Genomic DNA, 22,262 nt, shown 5'->3' on the forward strand with positions numbered 1-22,262 from the left:
TATAACAGTGTTTTTAGAGCCATCTCCAGGGTTCTCTGGGCAAGGTGCTTGTGAGTTCATGATGATAGTTCTAACTGGCCTTCCCATCCACCTCTAGCAATTATGCAAAGGAATGCCCAATTTCCTTTGTTTTCTTATTTTTAAAAAGCAAGCTTTATTGAGGTGTAATTGATGTATAATTCAATACATATACTTAACATAAATGGACAATTCAGTGAGTTTTGACATAAATATGAATGACAGGTACCATACATTCATGTATAGACACACATTTGTATATACACATAATGTGTTCATACACATGATGGATATGTTCACAAGTGTGCATATTCCTATATTTATATGTGTATGTTTATATATACACATACATATGTGCACAGTTATGAATTCATCATTAAAATCAGGTCAGTGAACCTAGTTAACACCCCCAAATGATTCCTTGTGACCTTTTATAATGCCTCCCCCTGCCCAGCACCTCTTTACCAGGCAACCATTGATCGTTCATTGATCACTTATGTTACTATAAATGAGTTTATATTTTCCAGAATTTTATATAAATGGAATCAGATAATTTATTCCTTTTAGTGTGACTTCTTTAACTCACTATAATTATCTGAGAGTCATCCATGTTGTTATGTCTATCAGTATTCTTTTCTTTCAGGACATCTGTGTGGCTCAGTCGGTTAAACATCTGACTTTGGCTCAGGTCATGACCTTGGGGTCCTGTGATTGGACCCCTGCGTTGGGCTCTGTGTTCAGTGGAGAGTTTGCTTCTCCCTCTCCTTCTGCCCTTCCCTCCACTTGTGCACGCTCTCTCTCTCAAATAAATAAATAAAATCTTTTTTAAAAAATAGTTCATTCCTTTCTGTTGCTGAGTAGTAATCTGTTGTATGGATATACTGCGATTTGTTTATCCATTCATTTGTTGATGGACATTTTAGTTATTTCCTGTTTGGGTCTATTACAAATAAAGTTGCTGTGAATATCCACACACATGTTTTTGTATGGACATATACTTTTTCCTAGTAAATACCTAGAAGTGAAGTGGCTGGTTTGGAAGGTAGGTAAATGTTTAACTTTTTAAGAAACTGTCAGGCTGTTTTCAAAAGTAGTTGTAGCAATTTACATTCTCACCAACAATGTATGAAAGTGCCAGTTCCTTGACATCCTGGCCCACACTTAGAATGTTCAGCCTTTTTAATCTTAGTAGGTGCAGAATGATATCTCATCATGGCTTAAATTTGCATTCTTGTAATAACTAATAACGTTGAACATCTTTCATATGCTTGTCATTTGTGCATCCTTTTTTGTGAAGTGTCTGTTCAGGTCTTTTGCCAATGTAAAAAATTGGGTTGTTTTCTTAATATTAAGTTAGAGAGTTCTTTACTCTGTAAACAAGATCTCTTATCAGATATGTGATTTCCAAATATTTTCTGCCCGTCTGTGGTTTGGATTTGCATTATCTTAATACACTTTTTTGAAGAACAGTACTTCTTGGGATACCTGGGTGGCTGAGTCGGTTAAGCTTCAGCCTTCAGCTCAGGTCATGAACTCAGGGTCCTGGGATTGAGCCCTGCATTGGGCTCCCTGCTCATCCAGGAGTCTGTTTCTCCCTGTCCTTGTGCCCCTTCCCTGCTTGTGCTCACTCTCTCACTCTCTCATATCTATATATACATACATGTAGAAGTTCATAATTTAGTGAAGTCTAGTTTATAAGTTTTATCTTTTATGGAGGCTTTGGTGTCATAGCAAAGAAATCTTTGCCTACCCTAGGTCACAAATACTTTCTCTTACATTTTCTGTTAGAAGTGCTTTTGGTTCTAAGTTTTGCATTTAGGTCTGTGATCCATTTGATTTCATTTTTGTATGTCTGTGCATTCTTGGGATAAACCCACTTGGTTATGATGTATTATACTTTTTATATATTGTTGAATTTGTATATGTACTGCTGAAGCAAACACTATGTATTGTTGAATTCAATTTGGTAAAATTTTGTTTAGAATTTTTGCATGTATGTTCATGACAGATATTGAAGTATAACCTCCTTTTCAGTTTTCTGAGTTTATATTAAATTGGTATTATTTCTTCCTTAAAGATTTGGTGGATTTAAACAGTGAAACTGTTGGGCCTGGAAGTTTCTTTGGTGGCAGGGTTTTTCACTACGTACTATATACTCAATCTTTCTCAACAGATATAGTGTTATTTATGTTACTGATTTCTTCTTGAGTGAGATTTGGTAATTTGAGAATTTGTTTTATTGATGATGTCAAATACATTGGCAGAAATTTCTTTATAATATTTCCTTTTTAAACTTTTTAACATTTGTAAAAATCTGTAGTGATATTAACTGTCATTCTTGATATTGGTAATTTGTATCTTCTCATTTCTTTTTATTAGTTTGGCTAGAGATTTTTCAATTTTACTGATCTTCCAAAAGAAACAGTTATTCATTTCATTGATTGCTGCTTTGAAGTTTATTGTTTCTTTATTGTACTTATTTTAGGTTATATTTACTCTTGTTCCTAGAATTCTTTGAGATAGGTTGCTTGGGTGGCTCAGTGGGTTAAGGGTCTGCCTTAAGCTCAGGTGATGATCCCAGGTTGTGGGATCGAGCCCCATATCAGGCTCTCTGCTCCACAGGGAGCCTGTTTCCTCCTCTCTCTCCCTGCCTGCCTCTCTGCCTATTTGTGATCTCTGTCAAAAGAAGAAGAAAAGAAGATGGAAGATGATATGACTGGTTAGAGACCTTTCTCTCTCTCTCTCTCTGTCTGTCTGTCTTTTGGTAAGAACTTACTACTATTAATTTTCTATGAAGTATCACTTTTTAGCAGCATTCCACAAATTTTCCACCTTCCCTTCCTATTATTGATTTCTAATTTAATTCCATGTGGCCAAAGAAAATGCTTTGTATAATTTGAGTTTTTTTTTAAAATATACTGAGACTTGTATTATAGCCCAGAATATCATCTCTTTTGGTAAATGTTCAGTGTGCACTTGAGAATAAGATATATTTTGCTGTTGTGTGGATTTTTAAGTATAAGGATAATTGTAGATGCTCTTTATCAAGTTGAGGAAGTGGCCCTTATTCTCATCTTTCTGAGATGATAGTTTTTTAAAATCATGAATTGGTGTTGAGTTTTGTGAAATCCTGTTTATGCATTAGTTGATATGATCATGTAATCTTTCTTCTTTAGTCTGCTCTTATGGTGAATTGCAGTCATTATTTTTCAAATATGAAGCAGCTTTAAATTCCTGAAATAAACATCACTTGATAGTGGTGTTACTTCTTTGAATGTATTTATTTTTTCTGTTTGTTAATATTTGTTAAGGTTCTTTGCATCTGAATTTGTGAGGGAAATTGGTCTATAGTTTCTGATTTTGTACTGCCTTTGTCTGAGTTTGTTATCAGGGTAATAGTGTCTTGATAAAATGAATTGAGAAGTGTTTGCTCTTCTTTTATGCCTGGAAGATATTGTATAGAATTGGTGTTAATTTTTTTTAAAGTATTTGGTAGAATTATTCAGTGAAACTATTTTGGCCTGGGACTTCTTTTTCAGGAGTTTTAATTTTTTTCATGAGTTTTTAAATTACAAATTTAATTTCCTTAGTAGTTGTAGGATTATTCAAATTATGTATTTTATACTGGTGAATTGTGTTAGTTTTGTGCTTTTGGGGGTATTGGTCCATTTCATCAAACTTGTTAAATTTATGTGTGTAGAATTGCTCATAGTGTTCTCCTGTCCTTTTGACGTATGCAGGGTCTATAATGATATCCTGTTTCATTCCTGATACTGGTAATTTGAGTCTGGTCTTTCTATTTCTCAGTCACATGGTTGTCAATTTTTATATATATTTTCATTTTTTAATTTGAGTATAATTGACTACACACTGTTATATTAGTTTCAGGTGTACAACAAAGTGATTTGGTATCTTTATACCATTATGCTTTGGTCATCACAAATGTAGTTACCATCTGTCACCATATAACACTATTACAACATCATTGACTTTATTGATGCTATTCCTTTTATTCCTGTGACTTCATTCCATAACTGGAAGCCTGTACCTCCCACTCCCCTTACCCATTTTGCTCATTTACCCGCCTCTTTCCCTTCTGGCAACCATCAGTTATCTGTATTTAGAGGTCTTACTCTGCTTTTTGTTTGTTTATTCCCTTTATTCTGTTTTTAGATTCCACATATATGTGGAATCATGTGGTGTTTGTCTTTCTCTGAATTATTTCACTTGGCATAATACTCTCTAGGACCATCTCTGTTGTCACAAATGGCAAGATCTCATTCCTTTTTTATGGCTGCTTAATATTCCATTGTAGGTATATGTACCACAGCTTCTTCATTCATCTATTGATGGACACTTAGGAGGCTTCCATACCTTGGCTATTGTGAAATGTGCTGCAGTCAATGCAGGGGTGCATATATCTTTTGAATTAATGTTTTTTTCCCTTTGGGTCAATATCCACTAGTGGAATTATTGTATTGGATCATATGGTATATCTATTCTTAATTTTTTGAGAAACCTCCATAATGTTTTCCACAGTGGCTGACCAGTTTACATTCCCATCAATAGTGCACAAAGGTTTCTTTTTCTCTCTTTCCTCACTAACACTTTATATCTTCCAATGTGAACCATTTGACAGCTAGCTCTAGGCTGATATCTCATTGTGGTTTTGATTTGCATTTCCCCGATAATAAGTGATGAGCATCTTGTGTTTGTTGGCCATCTTTATGTCTTTTTTGTTATATATTTTTTGAAGAACCAAGTTCAGCTTTTCTATTGATTTTTTTCTATTGTTTTTGAAAATTTTATTGATTTCTCCTCTTTTTTAAAGATTTTATTTAGTTGTTTATTTATTTGTCAGAGAGGGAGCATGCGTGTGCACGAGAGAGTGCGTGTGCACAAGCAGGCAGAGTGGCAGGCAGAGGCGGAGAGAGAAGCAGGCTCCCTGCTGAGCAAGGACCCTGATACGGGACTTGATCCCAGGACCCTGGGATCATGACCTGAGCCAAAGGCAGCACTTAACCGACTGAGCCACCCAGGCATCCCGGTTTCTGCTCTTTTTAAAAAAATTTATTTATTTATTCTAGAGAGAGAAAAAGAGAGCATGCACATGAGCAGGAGGAGAGTCAGAGGAGGGAGGGAGAGGGAGAGAATCTCAAGCAGACTCTATGCTGAGCAGAGAACCTGACGTGGGGCTTGATCCCAGGACCCTGGGATCATGACCTGAGCTGAAGGCAGATGCTTAACTGACTGAGCCACACAGGCACCCCTGGTCCTAGTGCCTTTTATTTTTACTTTTATTAATTTACTTTGTAGCCTTTTATTGTAAGGAAACTTAGCCATGATTATTACTAATAAAAAAAGAAGGTAGAAACCTGTACACACACATAGACACACACACATACAGCTACAAAGCACAAGAAACAAGACATAATAGAACTAAAAGAAGAAATAAGGAAGTCCACAATTAGAGTAGGAGACTTCATTCTCTTTCAAAAATTCATAGAAATAGGAAAAAACCAGCTAAGATACATACTCATCAACTCTCAGACTCTGACATTTACAGTAGACTTCATCAAACAGCAGCAGAATACACAGTCTTTCCAGGTGTCCACAGAATATATGCTGAAATAGACCATATTCTGGGCCAAAAAACCCCCCAAAACCTTAAGAAACTTGAAGTAAAAACAGAGTGTTTTCTCTGGTAACACAGATCAAATAAAAATCAATATCAGAAAGATCATTGAGTTAAACTGAAAATCAAGATTTGTGGGATGCAGATATAACAGCACTGAGAGGAAAGTTTTTTTTTCCTTCTTATCATTAGAAGCTTACATTAGAAAAGAAGAAAAGTTGGGGCACCTGGGTGGCTCAGTTGGTTAAACATCTGCCTTCGGCTCAGGTCATGATTCTAGGGTCCTGGGATCAAGCCCCACATCAGGTTCCTTGCTCAATAGGGAGGCTGCTTCTCCCTCTCCTGCTCCCCCTGCTTGTGCACCCTCTCTTTGTCAAATAAATCTTTTTTTTATAAAAGGCACTAGGACCAAAGTCTGAAGGAAGGACACCAGGAATAAGCTTCCAAGAGTTCCTTCCCATTAGAGTTGCACAGGACATGCTTAATTCCTCTAGCAGTAACAACATGTGTGAACCGTTGTTTATCAGGGAGCTCATTAGAGACTAAGTCCCTAAGGCTTTAAATGGGGATGCTCACGTAGGTACCCCTCCCTAGCACATACCAGGATTCCAGATACCATTTTGTTTGTGCAGTCTAGACATAGTGAGCCACCCTTATTATTAGTGGAATGTTTTATATCAGTGTAGGGAACTGTTTACCAGCCAAGTGACCAGATGTCAGCCAAAGGCCAGCTTTGCAAGCAGGCCTTTCTTTTTTTTTAAGCTTTTATTTAAATTCCAGTTAACATTCAGTGTAATATTAGTTTCAGGTGTACAATTTTAGTGTTTCGACACTTCCGTATAACACCTGGTGCTCCAAGTATACTCTTTAATCCCCATCACCTGTTTCACCCATCCCCCCTCTGCTAACGATTAGTTTGTTCTCTATAAAGAGTCTGTTTCTTGGTTTGCCTCTCTCTCATTCCCCCATGCTCGTTTTATTTCTTAAATTACACATGTGAGTGAAATCATACTGTATTTGTGTTTCTGTAACTTATTCCACTTAGTTATAATACCTCATAGCTCCATCAACAACATTGTAAATGGCAAGATTTCATTCTTTTTGATGGCTGAGTAATATTCTGGGGGGGGCGTGTGTGTTGCCTCTTCTTTATCCATTCATCAGTTGATGGACACTTGGACAGTTTCCATAATTTGGCTATTGTAGATAATGCTGCTATAAACTTTGAGGTGCATGTATCCCTTTATATTCATATTTTTGTACTCTTTGGGAAATACCTAGTAGTGCAATTGCTGGATCATAGGGTAGTTCTGTTTTTAACTTTTGAGGAACCTCCATACTGTTTTCGAGAGTGGCTGCACCAGTTTGTATTCCCACCAACAGTGTAAGAGGATTCCCCTCTCTTCATATCCTCACCAACACCTGTTGTTTCTAGTGCACAAGAAGGCCTTTCTAAGTATAGGCAATCTCAGCCTTGCTGTGTGTACTCTTTGCTGTACCCTGAGTCATTTACTGAGGTATATATTCTTACCTAAACATAAAGGTATAACTGATGTCTATATTTTATAATGGTTATAATTTTTGTAAATTAGCATTTCTAAACCCTTGTTAATATGCCTGTTTCAAAATTCTATACATGTGTTTATCTACATTTTTATTTCATTACCTAAATTGCTATTTTCAGCCTCAAAAATCTTGTTTTGCAGTTCTTTTCTTTTATTCTAATATAATTTTAGTATTTTTATCCTTCATCGTATCTTTTTCCTCTAGCAGTTGTTTCATCTTTCAATTATATATTGATAAAATACTCTTTTTGCTTTACAGCTAATGGTTTAATCACATAGTCTGAAAGAAACAAAGAATGTAAAAGGCCATTGGCTTTCTGGAGGGGTTGTTGAGGGGCCTGTTCCTTTCCTTTAGACCCCTCAGGGTTGAGGGCTCCCGGAAAAAGGTAGAGAGGACATCATGCCTAAGTCACGGATTCCTGAGAGCGCACAGTAGGAGGTGAAGCCTGTGGATAGGGGATGGGTCTGCAGAGAGAAGGGAAAGTCACTGAAAGTGTGGAACTGGTAGAGGCAACAGAGGGAGCCAGGGACAGAGCCTACCTATACTGAGATGTGAAAGCCCTGAGTGGCCTGGTTGGGTGAGTGAAAGGGCTTAAAGAAATGTGGATGGCCTGAGCCATCCTGTCTGCATCACTCTCTGCAGATGGAAAATTTGTAGATGGTGGCATATTCCTGGCAGCAGTTCATATGACTTTATTAGATCCAAATTGTCAGTATTTATTTTGACCACATCTTTAGCATTTGTACAGAATTCTTATGGGAGGAAGAGGAATCAATTAAAATGATTTGTAGTTAACTTGAATTAATGAAAACACTTAATAGGGGAGTTAAATCATTTTCCTTTGAATCACATCTATGACCTTTGTTACCGTGATCCTGAATATTACTTTCACAGGAAGTCAGTAGGATACAATGGGAAAAACTTGGGATAAACAGACTTGGATTCAAATCTTGAATGCTATTTTTTTCTCTTTTATGTGTTTTATGGCCTTTCTGAGCCTCAACTGAGAAATGAGTATGATGTGACACACTTTATGCTGTTCATATAAAAATTTAATAAGATAGTGTAAGGTGTTTAGCACACTACTTAGCATAGAACCTATACCCAGTATTTGTAACCTTTCATTACTTTCTTTTTTAAAAAAATTTATTTATTTATTTGACAGAGAGAGAGAGAGAGCACAGGGAGGGGACGGGGAGAGGGAGAAGCAGGCTTAAGCCCGATGTGGGGGTTGATGGCAGGACCCTGGGATCATGATCTGAGTCGAAAGCAGACACTTAACCAACTGAGCAGACACTTAACCAACTGAGCCACCCAGGCACCCCCCCTTTCATTACTAACTCTCCTTATGTTACTGTAAGAAGGAAATGATTCCCTCTTTTCTAAGAACAGTATCTTATATCATGCCATTAAATATTCCACATCTGAAATGTTTGAAGAAAATTTGGGCTTTTATTGGGAACAATGATTTTTACAGTTTTTAAGGTATTTTTCTCCATAATGGATGACAAGAATGGCCAGAGTTGAGAGCTGCAGTTTCCTTTCATATGGATTTCTGTGTAAAAAAGGAATCTATGTTAAATGATTTATATAGTTGTCTTCTGATATTTGGATAGGAGTTTTTTTCTTTTTCCTCTTTCTTTTTAGGTGTGAAGGAGAATACCAGGAGAAAAGGGATAGTAAAAGTTTAAAAATCAAGCAGAACTTGAGACAAAGTCTTCTGATTCAAGATGGGTTGGCAGAGTATCAAATTGGCAAAAACTAAAGTTTCATTATAGTAGGTGATGCTGGTGGAATTGAAATTTTTGTAGGCACCTACTGACATTTCCAGGTTGACTGCTTCTCCAGCACCTACTCTTTTGGAGGACAAATTGACAGGATCAACATTTAAAGTTATTCATATTTAGCAGTTTTACTCCTTGGTATTTATAGGGGGTACTTCACATGTTTACAAGGATATTTGCCAGAACATTGCTTCTAATAGTGAAACATTGAAAGCATCTTGAGTATCATCAACAGAAGAATAGATAAGAAAAGTAAGGTATCGCTATACAATAAAATACTATGTGGGAATTAAAAAAGATAAAGTAAACCTATATGTAATGAACTCTAAGACATGGTATTGAGAGAAAAAGAAGCAACATTTGCATAACATGTCACTTACATATTTTAAAAACTATGTTTCTATAAGTACAGAAATGTATATAAGTGTACCAGGAAAGGACTGAAAAGGATAGTTACTAATCTTAGAAGTGTCTCCCTCCAAGAAAGGGACTGGGACAGGGTAGGGGTCCTTGGAAATGTAAGCTTTATTTTTACTATTTGCATTTTTAATTTAAAAACTTGTTAAAAGTTTAAAATTCTGATAAAATACACATAACATAAAATTTATCATCTTAACTATTTTTAAGTGTCTAGTTCACTAGTATTAAGCACATTCACATTGTTATGCGGCCAATCTCCAGGGCCCTCTTTTCATTTTGCAAAACTGAATCTCTGTGCCCACTGAACAATAACTCCTGAGTCCCCCTTCCCCCCAGTCTCTCTTGCATACACTAATCTACTTTCTGTCTCTATGAGTGACTAGTATAGGTACCCCATATTAGTGAAATTATACAGTTTTTGTCTTTTTCTGACTGGTGTATTTCACTTAGCATTATGTTCTCAAAGTTCAGCCATTTTGTAGCATGTGTCAGAAATTCCTCTCTTTTAAAAGCTGGATAATATTCCATTGTATGTATATACTGCATTTCATTTATTCATTCATCCATTGATGGAGACTTAGGCTACTTCTACCTTTTGGCTATTGCGAATAATGCTGTGAACATGGGTGTACAAATATTTCTTTGGGGGTGCCTGGGTGGCTCAGTCGTTAAGCCTCTGTCTTTGGCTCAGGTCATGATTCCAGGGTCCTGGGATCAAGCCCTGCATTGGGCTCCCTGCTCAGCAGGAAGCCTACTTCTCCCTCTCCCACTCCCCCTACTTCTGTTACCTCTTTTGATGTGTCTCTCTCTGTCAAATAAATAAATTTTTAAAAGTCTTACAAATATTTCTTTGAGACCCTGTTTCAGTTATTTTGGGTTTATACCCAGAAATAGAATTACTGGATCATAAGGTAATTCTGTTTCTAAATTTAAAAAAAAAGATTTTATTTATTTATTTATTTGACAAAGATGACAAATAGGCAGAGAGGCAGGCAGAGAGAAGGAAGCAGGCTCCCTGCTGAGCATAGAGCCCAACGTGGGGCTCCATCCCAGGACTCTGGGACTGTGACCTGAGCTGAAGGCAGAGACTTTAACCCACTGAGCCACCCAGGTGCCCCTGTTTCTAACTTTTTAAATGATTTTATTTATTTATTTGAGAGAGAGAGAGAAAGAGAGAGAGAGAACATGAGAGGGGAGAGGGTCAGAGAGAGAAGCAAATTCCCCACGAAGCTGGGAGCCCAATATGGGGGATTGTGACCTAAGCTGAAAGCAGAGGCTTAACCACCTGAGTCACTCAGGTGCCCACTGTTTCTAATTTTTTAAAGAAATTGCTGTATTGTTTTCCATAATGGCTACATCATTTTACATTATCCACCAACAGTGCACAAGGTTTCCAATTTTTTCACATCCTTGCCAACACTCGTTTTGTTTGTTTGTTTTGATAGTAGCTATCCTAATGTGTGTAAGATGGTATTTCATTGTGGTTTTGATTTGCATTTCCTTAATGATTTGTGAAGTTGATTATCTTTTTATGTGATTATTATCATTTGTGTATCTTTTTTGGAGAAATATCTGTTCAAGTTATTTGCCAGTTTTAAATCAGGTTGTTTGCTTTTTGTTGTTGTTGAGTTTTAGGAGCTCTTTATATATTCTGGATATTAAACCTATATCAGATATGATTTGCAGATATTTTCTCCATATTATTCCATAGATAGCCAATTTCACTCTATTGTATCCTTTAATACACAAAAGTTCTTAAATTTAATGTAGTCCAGTTTATCTGTTTTTGTTTTTGTTACCTCTGATCTTGGTATCATATCTAAGAAATTATTACCAAATCCAATGTTATAAAGATTTCCCCCTATGTTTTCTTTTTTTATGATTTTATTTATTTGTCAGAGAGAGAGAGAGGGAGAGAGAGCACAGGCAGGGGGAAAAGCAGGCAGAGGGAGAAACAGGCTTCCAACTGAGTAAGGAGCCTGGTGTGAGACTTGATCCCAGGACTCAGGGATCATGACCTGAGCCAAAGGCAGACGCTTAACTGACCGAGCCACTCAGGCCTCCCTCCCCTATGTTTTCTTCTAAAAATTTTATACTTTAGTTCTTCTTTTTAGGTCATTTAATCCATTTTCAGTTCATTTTTGTATATGGTAAATATAAATGTCCAATTTCATTCTTTTGCATATGGATACCCATTTGTCCCAACACCGTTTGTTGAATAGACTGTGCTTTCCATACTGAATGGTCTTGACATCCTTGTTGAAAATCATTTGATTATGTATGTGATTTTATTTCTGAACTCTGTTTTATTCCATTGGTATATATATCTATCTTTATGCCAATACGACACTGTTTTGATTACCTTTGTAGTAAATTTTGAAAACAGGAATTGGTAGTCTTTCAGCTTTGTTTGGAGTTCCTTGTGATTCCGTACGAACCTTAGTTCAGAGTTTTCCATTTCTGCCAAAAATCTCACTGAGATTTTCATAAAGTTTACATTTAATCTTGAGATTGCTTTGGTAGTATTGGCATCATAACAATATTAAGTCTTCCAGTCCATGAACTATTTGCATTTTTAAATAATCAGAATATACTGGTATACTGTTTGTGTAGTCAAGCATAAATAAATTTTTTAAAAGGAGTTTTTGGCAGAGGGAACTGGTAAGTTTCTTTTTTCTCTTTCAGTTTTGTTGAGATATAATTGTCATTCAGCACTATATAGGTTTAAGGTGTCTATCATAATGCTTAAGGTGGTCAAGAGGTACAGACCTTCAATTTGAAGATAAATACTGGGGATGTAATATACACATGACTATAGGTAACACTACTCTATGGTATATTTGAAAGTTACTAAGAGAGTAGATCCTAAAAGCGCTCATCACAAGGGACTAGTAAATTTCTAATGTCAGTTCATGTGTCTTTACTGGATCTCATGTTCCAATTTTTATAAATTGGCATCAGTTCTAGAAGCAAAAGGATAAATTAGATATTAGGATAGAGATGATTATCTGACTAAAGATGTTCATGATAAGAAAATGTTTATGAATTGAATTGAAATTGAATTAAATCATTGTTAACAAATAGGCTTATTTAGACATTTGGTGATATTACCTAAGCTCAGATACAGTTTTATCTTGCATGTTTTGCTTATTCTCAAATAAACTTTAGTCCCATTGATCAAAAACCAGTTATTCTATTCATGCCATTTAAAATTGTGTCTCATTGAACAGAGAAGCTGTTGGGTTCTATTTCATGAAGATTATCTGTGAACATTTTAAGTCATCAGAAGATATTGGAAAAGCTCTACTGCTCCACATTGACATGCTTTTACAAAGAAAGGAAGAACTGCTTGCCAAGGAGAAGATTGAAGAAATCATTTTAGGTCAGTAGGATTTCTGCAGGTTTCATTCTTTTTTTTACTTTTTTAAAAAAGATTTTATTTAGTTGTCAAAGAGAGGAAGAAAGAGTACACTAGCTGGGGGAGCCGCAGGCAGAGGGTGAAGGAGGCTCCCCGCTGAGCAGGGAGCCCGAAGTGGGATTCCATCCCATGACCCTTAGATCATGACCTGAGCCAAAGACAGAAACTTAACTGACTGAGCCAACCAGGCATCCCTTCTGCAGGTTTTAGAAAGGTGTTAATATGCGTGTAATTCTTAGATGCCAGAACAGTGGCAAAATTCTTAGGTCAGTGGATCCCTTTTTCTCGCTTGCTTTTTTTCTTCCTAATAACCATTAGCTGTAACACCTCATTGATTTAGATTCCACAGGCTAGAATGAGAAACAGCAAAAATAGCAAAACATCAACAAAAACAAAACCTCTGAGCTTGAAACTCTTGTATAGTGAAGAATTGTAAGGTTAGAGGCCTAATTTCATGATTTCAGTGTGATTTCAAGTAAGCTGTGTGCCTTCTGGCAAGTTAATAACATCTCTGGATCTTCTTTCTAACTATGAAACAGAGGTTGTGAAATAGATTCCTAGTTTTTAACTTCCTTTTTAGCCCCAGCATCTTTTTTGTCATGTAATCTTATATGAACCCTGTCCCAAATAAAATAGAATTTCTCTGTTAAAGCAGGGATGTAGGGACGCCTGGGTGGCTCAGTTGGTTAGGCAGCTGCCTTCGGCTCAGGTCATGATCCCGGCGTCCTGGGATCGAGTCCCACATCGGGCTCCTTGCTCATCAGGGAGCCTGCTTCTCCCTCTGCCTCTGCCTGCCATTCTGTCTGCCTGTGCTTGCTCTCTCTCCCTCTCTCTCTCTGACAAATAAATAAATAAAATCTTTAAAAAAAAAAATAAAGCAGGGATGTAGAACCAAATTTCAGCATTCCCTTAACCTCTACCTCTCTGTAGAACTCTATACCCTGAAGAACATAGTATGATCCCTTTCTTGGAAAATATGATCCTTTCTTGGAAAATTCTCACCCTAATACGTCCTTCTAATTGTACACATATACAGAGATAGAACAGGAGTGATAGTTACTAAATGTTAATACTGGGATTTATTCTGAGTGATGACAAAAAGTCACCTAAAAGCAAAAAGCTTTCTTTTATTTTTTTTTCAAGATTTTTAAAATTTATTTATTTGACAGAGATCTCAAGTAGGCAGAAAGGCAGGCAGAGAGAGAGGAAGGGAAACAGGCTCCCTGCTGAGCAGAGAGCCCGACGTGGGGCTCAATCCCAGGACCCTGAGATCATGACCTGAGCTGAAGGCAGAGGCTTTAACCCACTGAGCCACTCAGGCGCCCCTCTTTTATTTTTTTTTTTAAAGATTTTATATATTTTTCGGGAGAGAGAGAGAGAGCAAGAGAGAGGGACAGGAGGAACAGAGGGAGAGAGACAAGCAGACTCCATGCTGAGCATGAGCCTGATATGGGGCTTGATCTCATGACCTTGAGAACATGACCATAGGCAAAATCAAAGTTGGATGTTCAGCTGATTGAGCTACTCAGGCTCCTCTGCTTTCTTTTATTTTACCAGATTTCTTGAATTTTTCCAAATATGTATCATGGTTTTATAAAAATTAGAGAGGTTTTTTTAAAAGATTTTATTTATTTATTTGACAGAGAGAGATCACAAGTAGGCAGAGATGCAGGCAGGGTGGGGGGGTGGTGAAGCAGGCTTTCTGCCCAATGCAGGGCTGGATCTCAGAAACCTGAGATCATGACTTGAGCCGAAGGCAGAGGCTTAACCCACTGAGCCACCCCGATGCCCTGTGATTGATTTTTTCAAGTGGAAATCTTTTGAGTAGATAATCTCTAAGAGCCTTTGAACTCTAAATTCTGTGAGCTATATTTTATTGATAATGTGCTCCCTACAGACCCTTGCTAGGAATCCAGTTATTTTTAGACCCAATTTTGATAAGTTTGATTATCTGGTTTTCTACCTCTTAGCATTTTAATGGTAGCATATTAAAAGAGAGAAAAGTTCTATATGGAAAAACATAGATAATCTGGCCACAAGGGAGGAGAAAACTACAAATTTTATGAAACAGTTTCAAATATTTTTAAAGATACAATAGTTTGTACTATATAATTGTTCCCAAAGTCATCACTGTGGTATAATAGTACAATAAAATACACGAGTTGTTAGTGTTATTACCTTGAATGGGCAAGCAAAGATTAAATTGTGCCTCAGAAAATCAGAAAGTATGTTTGGAAAAACATAATTTAGGGGCGCCTGGGTGGCTTAGTTGGTTAAGCATCGACTGTTGATTTTGGCTCAGGTCGTGATCTCAGGGTGTGAGATCAAGCCCCCATGTCAGGTTGCATGCTCAATGGGGAGTCTGCTTCTCTTTCTGTCCCTCTCCCTTTGCACCTCCCCTTGCTCATACTCTATTGTTCTCATTGACATAAATAAATCTTTAAGAAAAGAAAAACCTAATTTATAAAACATAATTTTTAGAAAAATTAAGAACTTTAATAAAATAATTTAGCTTTTTCAAAATAAAAAATGTTTTATTTTTAATGAAAGTTAATTGTCAGCTAACTAGAAAATGTGTTTATCCAGAATGACTAATTTTCCTAAGATTATAGTTAATCAGTTTCACTGTGATACTGAATTATGAACTTATACTCTCAAAGTCATGTAATATTTTAAGTAGGTACATTGAATAGCATTTTACTCTGATTTGAGTAATTTTATCTAAGCCATGGAACAAATTATGTCTCTTGACTGTGCTGGGAGGTCAGAGACTCTTAGTGTTCTTATCAAGACTTTTGTGGAGATCAATAGTGCCAAAGGGTGGAAGAGAAGTGGTTATAGAATTCTATTATAGTTTAAACTTTACCTTAATGTGTGCTAATGTATTTGAACCCTGTAAGTGTCTAGACCAGAAACAATCAGACATGAGTTACAATTTAAAGTAATAAAGTTAATGCGTAAACATGGTCTTAAAGTATTTTACAAAGGCTTTAAGGTATAATTGGCCTTTCTTGTGAACTTGGTCTGATCTTGTTAGTACATAGTAATATAAACACTTCTTATTAACGATTTTTAGCATTGCTATCTGTTCATTCAGAATAACATTAAAGTACCAGGTGATGATCAAATTTGGAACATGGAAAATACGTTAAAAGGAGACTAAGCTGGGAAACTATCACAAATTGATAGGTGAATTACTGTGATTCTAGCAAACTCTGATTGTATTATATAATTAGTTTTGCTAGTAAACCTAAAATTGATGATGAAAACCTGTCTGAATGTGATTGTGTTTATAGCCATTACTTAAAGATTATGGGTTCTGGATATAGTTAGTGCTCTTATTTAATGTAATAGATCTTGATTTTTGGTTTTAGAACTTTGGTTTTTATTTTCAGGTCACCAAACAGGAAGACAGTTGACAACAGATTTAGTGGGCTGTTTACACAACATTCTGTGGAGAAAAGCTGCCAGAAGTTTTGAGGTTTGGGAAGAATCTATTTTTTCATTCTTTATATTCTTTCTCTACCCTAACAAATAGATGTGTTCACTATAAAAATCATAGAGCATCAAATATTTTAATAATCTGTCTGTTTAGGTACCATCTATGTCTTAAATATTCATAGGCATTGAAAATACTTTGATATTGTGGTGATAGATACTTATCATTATACATTGTGTAAGCCCATAGAATACACTACACCAGGAGTGAACCCTAATGTAAACTCTGGACTTTGGGCGATTAATGCATGTCCATGTAAGTTCATCAGTTGTAGTAAATGTACTATTTTGGTAGAGGATGTTGATAAAGTGGGAGTCGTGTGTGAGGGCAGGATGCATATAGCCAATCTCTGTACATTCTCTGCAGTTTTGCTGTGAACCTAAAACTGCTCTTAAAAAAGTTGTGCAATTAAAAAATGCCAAAAAGTGGTAATATTTTTCCTCTTTACAAAACAATCCAAGTTTACTGTGGGAAAAATTGAACTTGAGATGAGGTTTTTGTTGTTGGTGTTTTAGAAAGTAAAGAATAGGGGCACCTGGCTGGCTCAATTGGTAGAGCATGTGACTCTTGATCTTGGGATCATGAGTTCAAGCCTCATGTTGGGTGTAGAGCTTACCTAAAAAAAAAAAAAGAAAGAAAAAAAACAAAGTACAGTTAAGAGCACAGGCAATAATTTCTCAGACATCGGCTCTAGCAGCATTTTTCTAGACATGTCTCCTGAGTCAAGGGAAACAAAAGCAAAAATAAACTGTTGGGAGTGCATCAAAATAAAAAGTTTCTGCACAGCAAAGGAAACAGTCCACAAAACTAAAAGGCAACCAGTTGAACAGGAGAAGATGTTTGCAAATGGCAGATCCAATAAACGGTTAGTATCTAAAATACATGAAGAACCGATACAACTCAACACCCCCCCCAAATAGTCCAGTTAAAAAATGGGCAGAAGACATGAACCTCAAAATCAATTAAATATCCAGCATTAAGAAAATAATTGTATATTAACTTGATTGAATGTTAAACATTCCTTAAATTGACAACTGTGAAGACTCCATAGTAATATAGATTAATATTTACAAAATAAAGTCAAATGGAAAGAATGGAACATGAAACTCTCGTATAAGCTATGATTGCAACTATATACAAATACAAAAGGACAAAGTTAAAATGGAGTGTAGAAAAACGAAAATAGCTGTATTAGCATGGTAAATTATGGATATTCTTTTAAAATTTTTTATTATCATTTTTTAAATCATTTTTATTAACATGTATTATTTGCCCCAGGGGTACAGGTCTGTGATTCATCAGGCTTACACACTTCACAGCACTCATCATAGCACATACCCTCCCCAGTGTCCATAACCCAACCACCCTACTCCCCCACATCCCCCAGGAACCCTGTTTGTTTTGTGAGATTAAGAGTCTCTTATGTTTTGTCTCCCTCCTGATCCCATCTTGTTTCATTTTTTCCATCCCTACCCACCACAACCCCCCGCCGCCTCTCAAATTCCTCATATCAGGGAGATCATGATAATTGTCTTTCTCTGATTGACTTATTTCGCTCAGCATAATACCCTCTAGTTCCATCCACGTTGTTGCAAATGGCAAGATTTCATTTATCATTTTTTTAATTAATTTTTTAGTGTTCAGTTAGCTAGCATATAGTTACATCATAAGATCGTGTCGAAGTGTTCAGTGATTCATTAGTTGCATATTCAGTAACTAAAATTGTATTTTGAGTTTTCTAGGGTGGTTCACCACCCCTCAGACTTTTCATCCCACATGTGAAATATCTTTTTTTTAAAATTTTATTTATTTATTTTGACAGAGAGAGATCACAAGTAGGCAGAGAGGCAGGCAGAGAGAGAAGGGGAAGCAGGCTCCCTGCGGAGCAGAGAGCCTGATGTGGGGCCTGATCCCAGGACTCTGAGACCATGACCTGAGCTGAAGGCAGAGGCTTTAACCCACTGAGCCACCCAGGCGCCCCGTGAAATATCTTTTTTAAAAAATTTTACTGAGGTATAATTGACACAAGTATAAGTGTACAATGTGATGATTTGATTAGGTATATGTATACGTTGTGAAAGAGTTCTAATCATTGATTTAATTAACATATTCATCACCTTTTTTTTTTAGTGAGAATACTTAAGTTCTATTCTCTTAGCAAAATTCAGTTATACAACCTAGTATAACTGTAGTCAGCTATAGCCACTATGTCATACTTTAGATCTTCAGACCTTTTTCATTTTATAACTGAAAATTTGTACCCTTTTACCAACCTCTCCCCATTTCCCCTACCCTCGAGCCCCTCCCAACCACTATTCTACTCTCTGTTTCTAGGGTTTAACTTTTTTTTTTTTTCCAGATTCTACATGTAAGTGATAACATGAAATATTTGTTTTTCTTTGTCTGGTTTATTTCACCTAGCATACTAATCCTCCAGCTTCATCCCTGTCACAAATGGCAGGATGCCTCTCTTTTTATGGCTGAATAATATTCCATCGTGTACCTATACCATATTTTCTTTGTCCATTCATCAGTAAATGAATACTTAGGTTGTTTCCTTACCTTGGCTATTGTGGATATTGCTGCAGTGAACATGGGAGTAGAGATATCTCTTTTAAATAAGGACATAGGATTGCTGGATCATATGGTAGTCTAATTTAGATTTCTTGAGAAACCTCCATACTGTTTTCTGTGGTAACCCTACTACCATTTTACATTCCCACCAACAGTGTACAGTGTTTCCCTTTTCTCCACATCTTCACTAGCATTTGTTATCTCTTGTCTTTTTGATGACACCAACTCTAATAGTTATGAGATGATATCTCATTGTGGTTTTGATTTGCATTTTCCAGATGATTAGTAGTGTTGAGTACCTTTTCTTCTACCTGTTGACCATTTGTATGTCTTTTTTAAAAGATTTATTTATTTATTTGAGAGAGAGAGCATGAACAGGGGGAGGGGCAGAGGGAGAGAGGATAGAGAGAATCCTCAAGCAGACTCCCAGCTGAGCACGGAGCCCAGCCTGGGCCTTGATCTCACAACCCTGAGATCATGACCTTGAGCCAAAATCAAGAGTTGAATGCTTGGGGCACCTGGGTGGGTCCGTTGGTTAAGCATCTGCCTTCTGCTCAGGTCATGATCCCAGGGTCCTGGGATCGAGCCCCATATTGGGGGGTCCCTGCTCAGTGGGGAGCCTGCTTCTCTGTCTCCTGCTCCCCCTGCTTGTGCTTGCTCTCTTTCTGTCAAATAAATAAATAAAATCTTAAAAGAAAAATCAGATGCTTAACTGACTGAACCATTCAGGTGCCCCTGTATGTCTTCTTTGGAAAAATGTCTATTTGGGCCCTTTCCCCATTTTAAATGTTTTTTCTTTTTCTTCTTATTTTTCTTTTTCTTTTTCTTTTCTTTCTTTCTTTCTTTTTTTTTTTTTTTTTTTTTTTTTTACTATTGAGTTGTAGGAGTTTTTTGTAGATTTTGGATATTAACCCTCTGTTGAATATGTGGTTTACAAATATTTTCTTCCATTCCATAGGTTTCCATTTAACTTTGTTGATGGTTTCTGTGAAATTTCTAATATGGGGAAAGAAGAGAGAATATTGGTTTCCACTTAATCTGTAACTTAATTCTGATCTAGACAGATCATAAGATGAACTTAGAACTCAACTAGAAAGGGTGTTGTATTTTGGTTGCCTAAAAAAAAACACAATTTTTTGTTTTTTTCTAGAGGTGACTTAGAAAAATTAAGGTCAAAATAGAGATATCTCTGTAATTGTATTACTTCTTTTCAATTTTTAGGTACAAAATTATGCTGATGCGCTAAACTGGTACTATTATTCTCTGAGATTTTACACTGCTGATCAAACAGATCTGGACTTGGCCAAGCTGCGGAGGAACATGGCTTCCTGTTACCTGCATTTGAAACAACTTGATAAGGTCCTTTCATTTATCTTATTTCAAAGGCAGGATGTGTTACATGTAGTGGTGGAGAGATAGATACAGTTTGGTGTGTCTTCTTGGCTACGAGGTTAAGATATCTGAGAGTTACTTCATATAAGATAAGCTCAAATTGGTATTTTCCTGATTTGTACATGGTAAACATGACCGATTGGGACTTCCCAGAAAGAGAGAATTGGAAAAACCATTAATTCCATTACTTACTGGCTTTTTTGGGCACCCTCTTCTGAAAAGTAATAGATCATTGGAACTTCTGAACAAAGTTGTCTGCTACTAACCATCTGCAGTATTGTCCTTTGAAGCAGACTAAAGTATAAGATACACTTTGATTGGTCAGACATTCATTGTGGAAAAAACTCAGATAAAATGGTCATTCTTTTATGTACTGCATTACCTGTTGCCTGTCCAACTGCTTTAGAAAATGTTTAGCAACTGATTGTTTTTCAGAACAAAATTCTAGGAGGTGAATGAGATAAAAACTCACTTAAGGATGAAGCCATTCATACGTCCCAGAGCAATTCGGGCATTTCTTGTTTTGGGTATCATGTAGTATGCACTTAAGTGGGGAACGGTATTGGCTTGTGGAAGGACAAGTGAGAAGGACAAGTGTGGACCCAGATAAAATGTGAAGGCTTTTATTGGTTTTCAGGTTTTAATGACAAGTTTAGGGTAAAATATATGATTACTGGTTATCATTCCAGACATTTTCTTTTGAGTTTTTGTTTACTTTGAAGGGTTGTCTATTTGACTAAATACTTCAAATTTTCTTTAAATGGAATATTTACCATTTAGTTTGTATAATAAAAATTTATAGTTCTAGAAGAGAAGCTGAAATGTTACTTAGATCATGATATTTCAGCACAGCCTAGCATTTAAGTGTTTCAGAAAGATAAGTGACACTACTGTTTAAAGACCTGAAAAAAAGATTATTGCACAGGTTTCATTACTTAATTCATTATATTTCTGCATAGGATGCCATTAACTATTTCAGAAAGATAGTTGCTTACTGCTTACTTAAAGACATAAAGATGGTGATCAGAAAGTTACTGTAACTTTGATAATTTACGTTGGCCTGGTATTTTGGGAAGGACCTGGACTTGGAGACAGACGTGCCATTTGGATGAATGCATTTTCAGGCCAAGGAAGGGTATCTGTTCTGCTGTCTGTTCAACTAATGGAGATAGAGTACAGCCCAAGACACTGTGATAGTTTCTGAGGTTACGGACATGAGCAAGACATAGTTGCCTTTGACTCAACCAAGCAGCTAGCCTCAGGGTATCCTAATGGGCAGATCTTTAAAGATTTTATTTATTTATTTGAGAGAGAGAGAGAAAGAGAGAGAGTGTACACATGAGTGGGAATTGTTAAGGTCAAAGGGAGAGGGAGAAGCAGATTCCCCATTGAGCAGGGAGCCCAACTTGAGGCTCGATCCCAGGACCCTGAGATCATGACCTGACCCAAAGGTGGATGCTTAACCAGCTGAGCCACCCAGGCATCCCTAGAATATGAGGCTGTATTTAAGAGTGGTGGTCAGGGATAGGGGGCCAGGCTGGGGTACAGAACTGAAGTGAGTAGATACAGTCTTTCAAGACTGGAAGCAGTGCTGTGTCTTTTTAAGTAGTCTCTATACCCAGTGTGGGGTTTGAACTCATGATGCTGAGATCAAGAGTCACATGCTCCACTGACTGGGCAAGCCAGGCACCCTGAAACACAGTGCTGCTGCTTCTTTTTTTTAATTAATTATTATTAACATATAATGTGTTATTTGCCCCAGGGGTACAGGTCTGTGAATCATCAGGCTTATACTTTTCATAGCACTCACCATATCACATACCTTCCCCAATGTCCATAACCCAACCACCCTCTCCCTACCCTCCCACCCCCCCGCAACCCTCAGTTTGTTTTATGAGATTAAGAGTCTCTATGGTTTGTCTCCCTCCTGATCCCATCTTGTTTCATTTTTTCCTT

General features: G+C 36.8%; 1 protein-coding gene across 1 annotated transcript in view; it reads left to right on the forward strand.

Moving 5' to 3' along the window:
• Positions 1–22,262, forward strand: part of LOC111161001 (testis expressed 11) — a 273,790-nt gene that overhangs the window by 113,322 nt on the left and 138,206 nt on the right. Inside the window, exons 12-14 of the mRNA XM_022524429.1 lie at positions 12,654–12,805; positions 16,237–16,322; positions 20,136–20,273. Of these exons, the coding sequence (XP_022380137.1) occupies positions 12,654–12,805; positions 16,237–16,322; positions 20,136–20,273 (376 nt within the window). The remainder of the gene's footprint in view (positions 1–12,653; positions 12,806–16,236; positions 16,323–20,135; positions 20,274–22,262) is intronic.

Source organism: Enhydra lutris, unplaced genomic scaffold (genome assembly GCF_002288905.1).
Source record: "Enhydra lutris kenyoni isolate GAN:26980312 unplaced genomic scaffold, ASM228890v2 scaffoldscaffold81, whole genome shotgun sequence".
Classification (NCBI taxonomy): domain Eukaryota; kingdom Metazoa; phylum Chordata; class Mammalia; order Carnivora; family Mustelidae; genus Enhydra; species Enhydra lutris.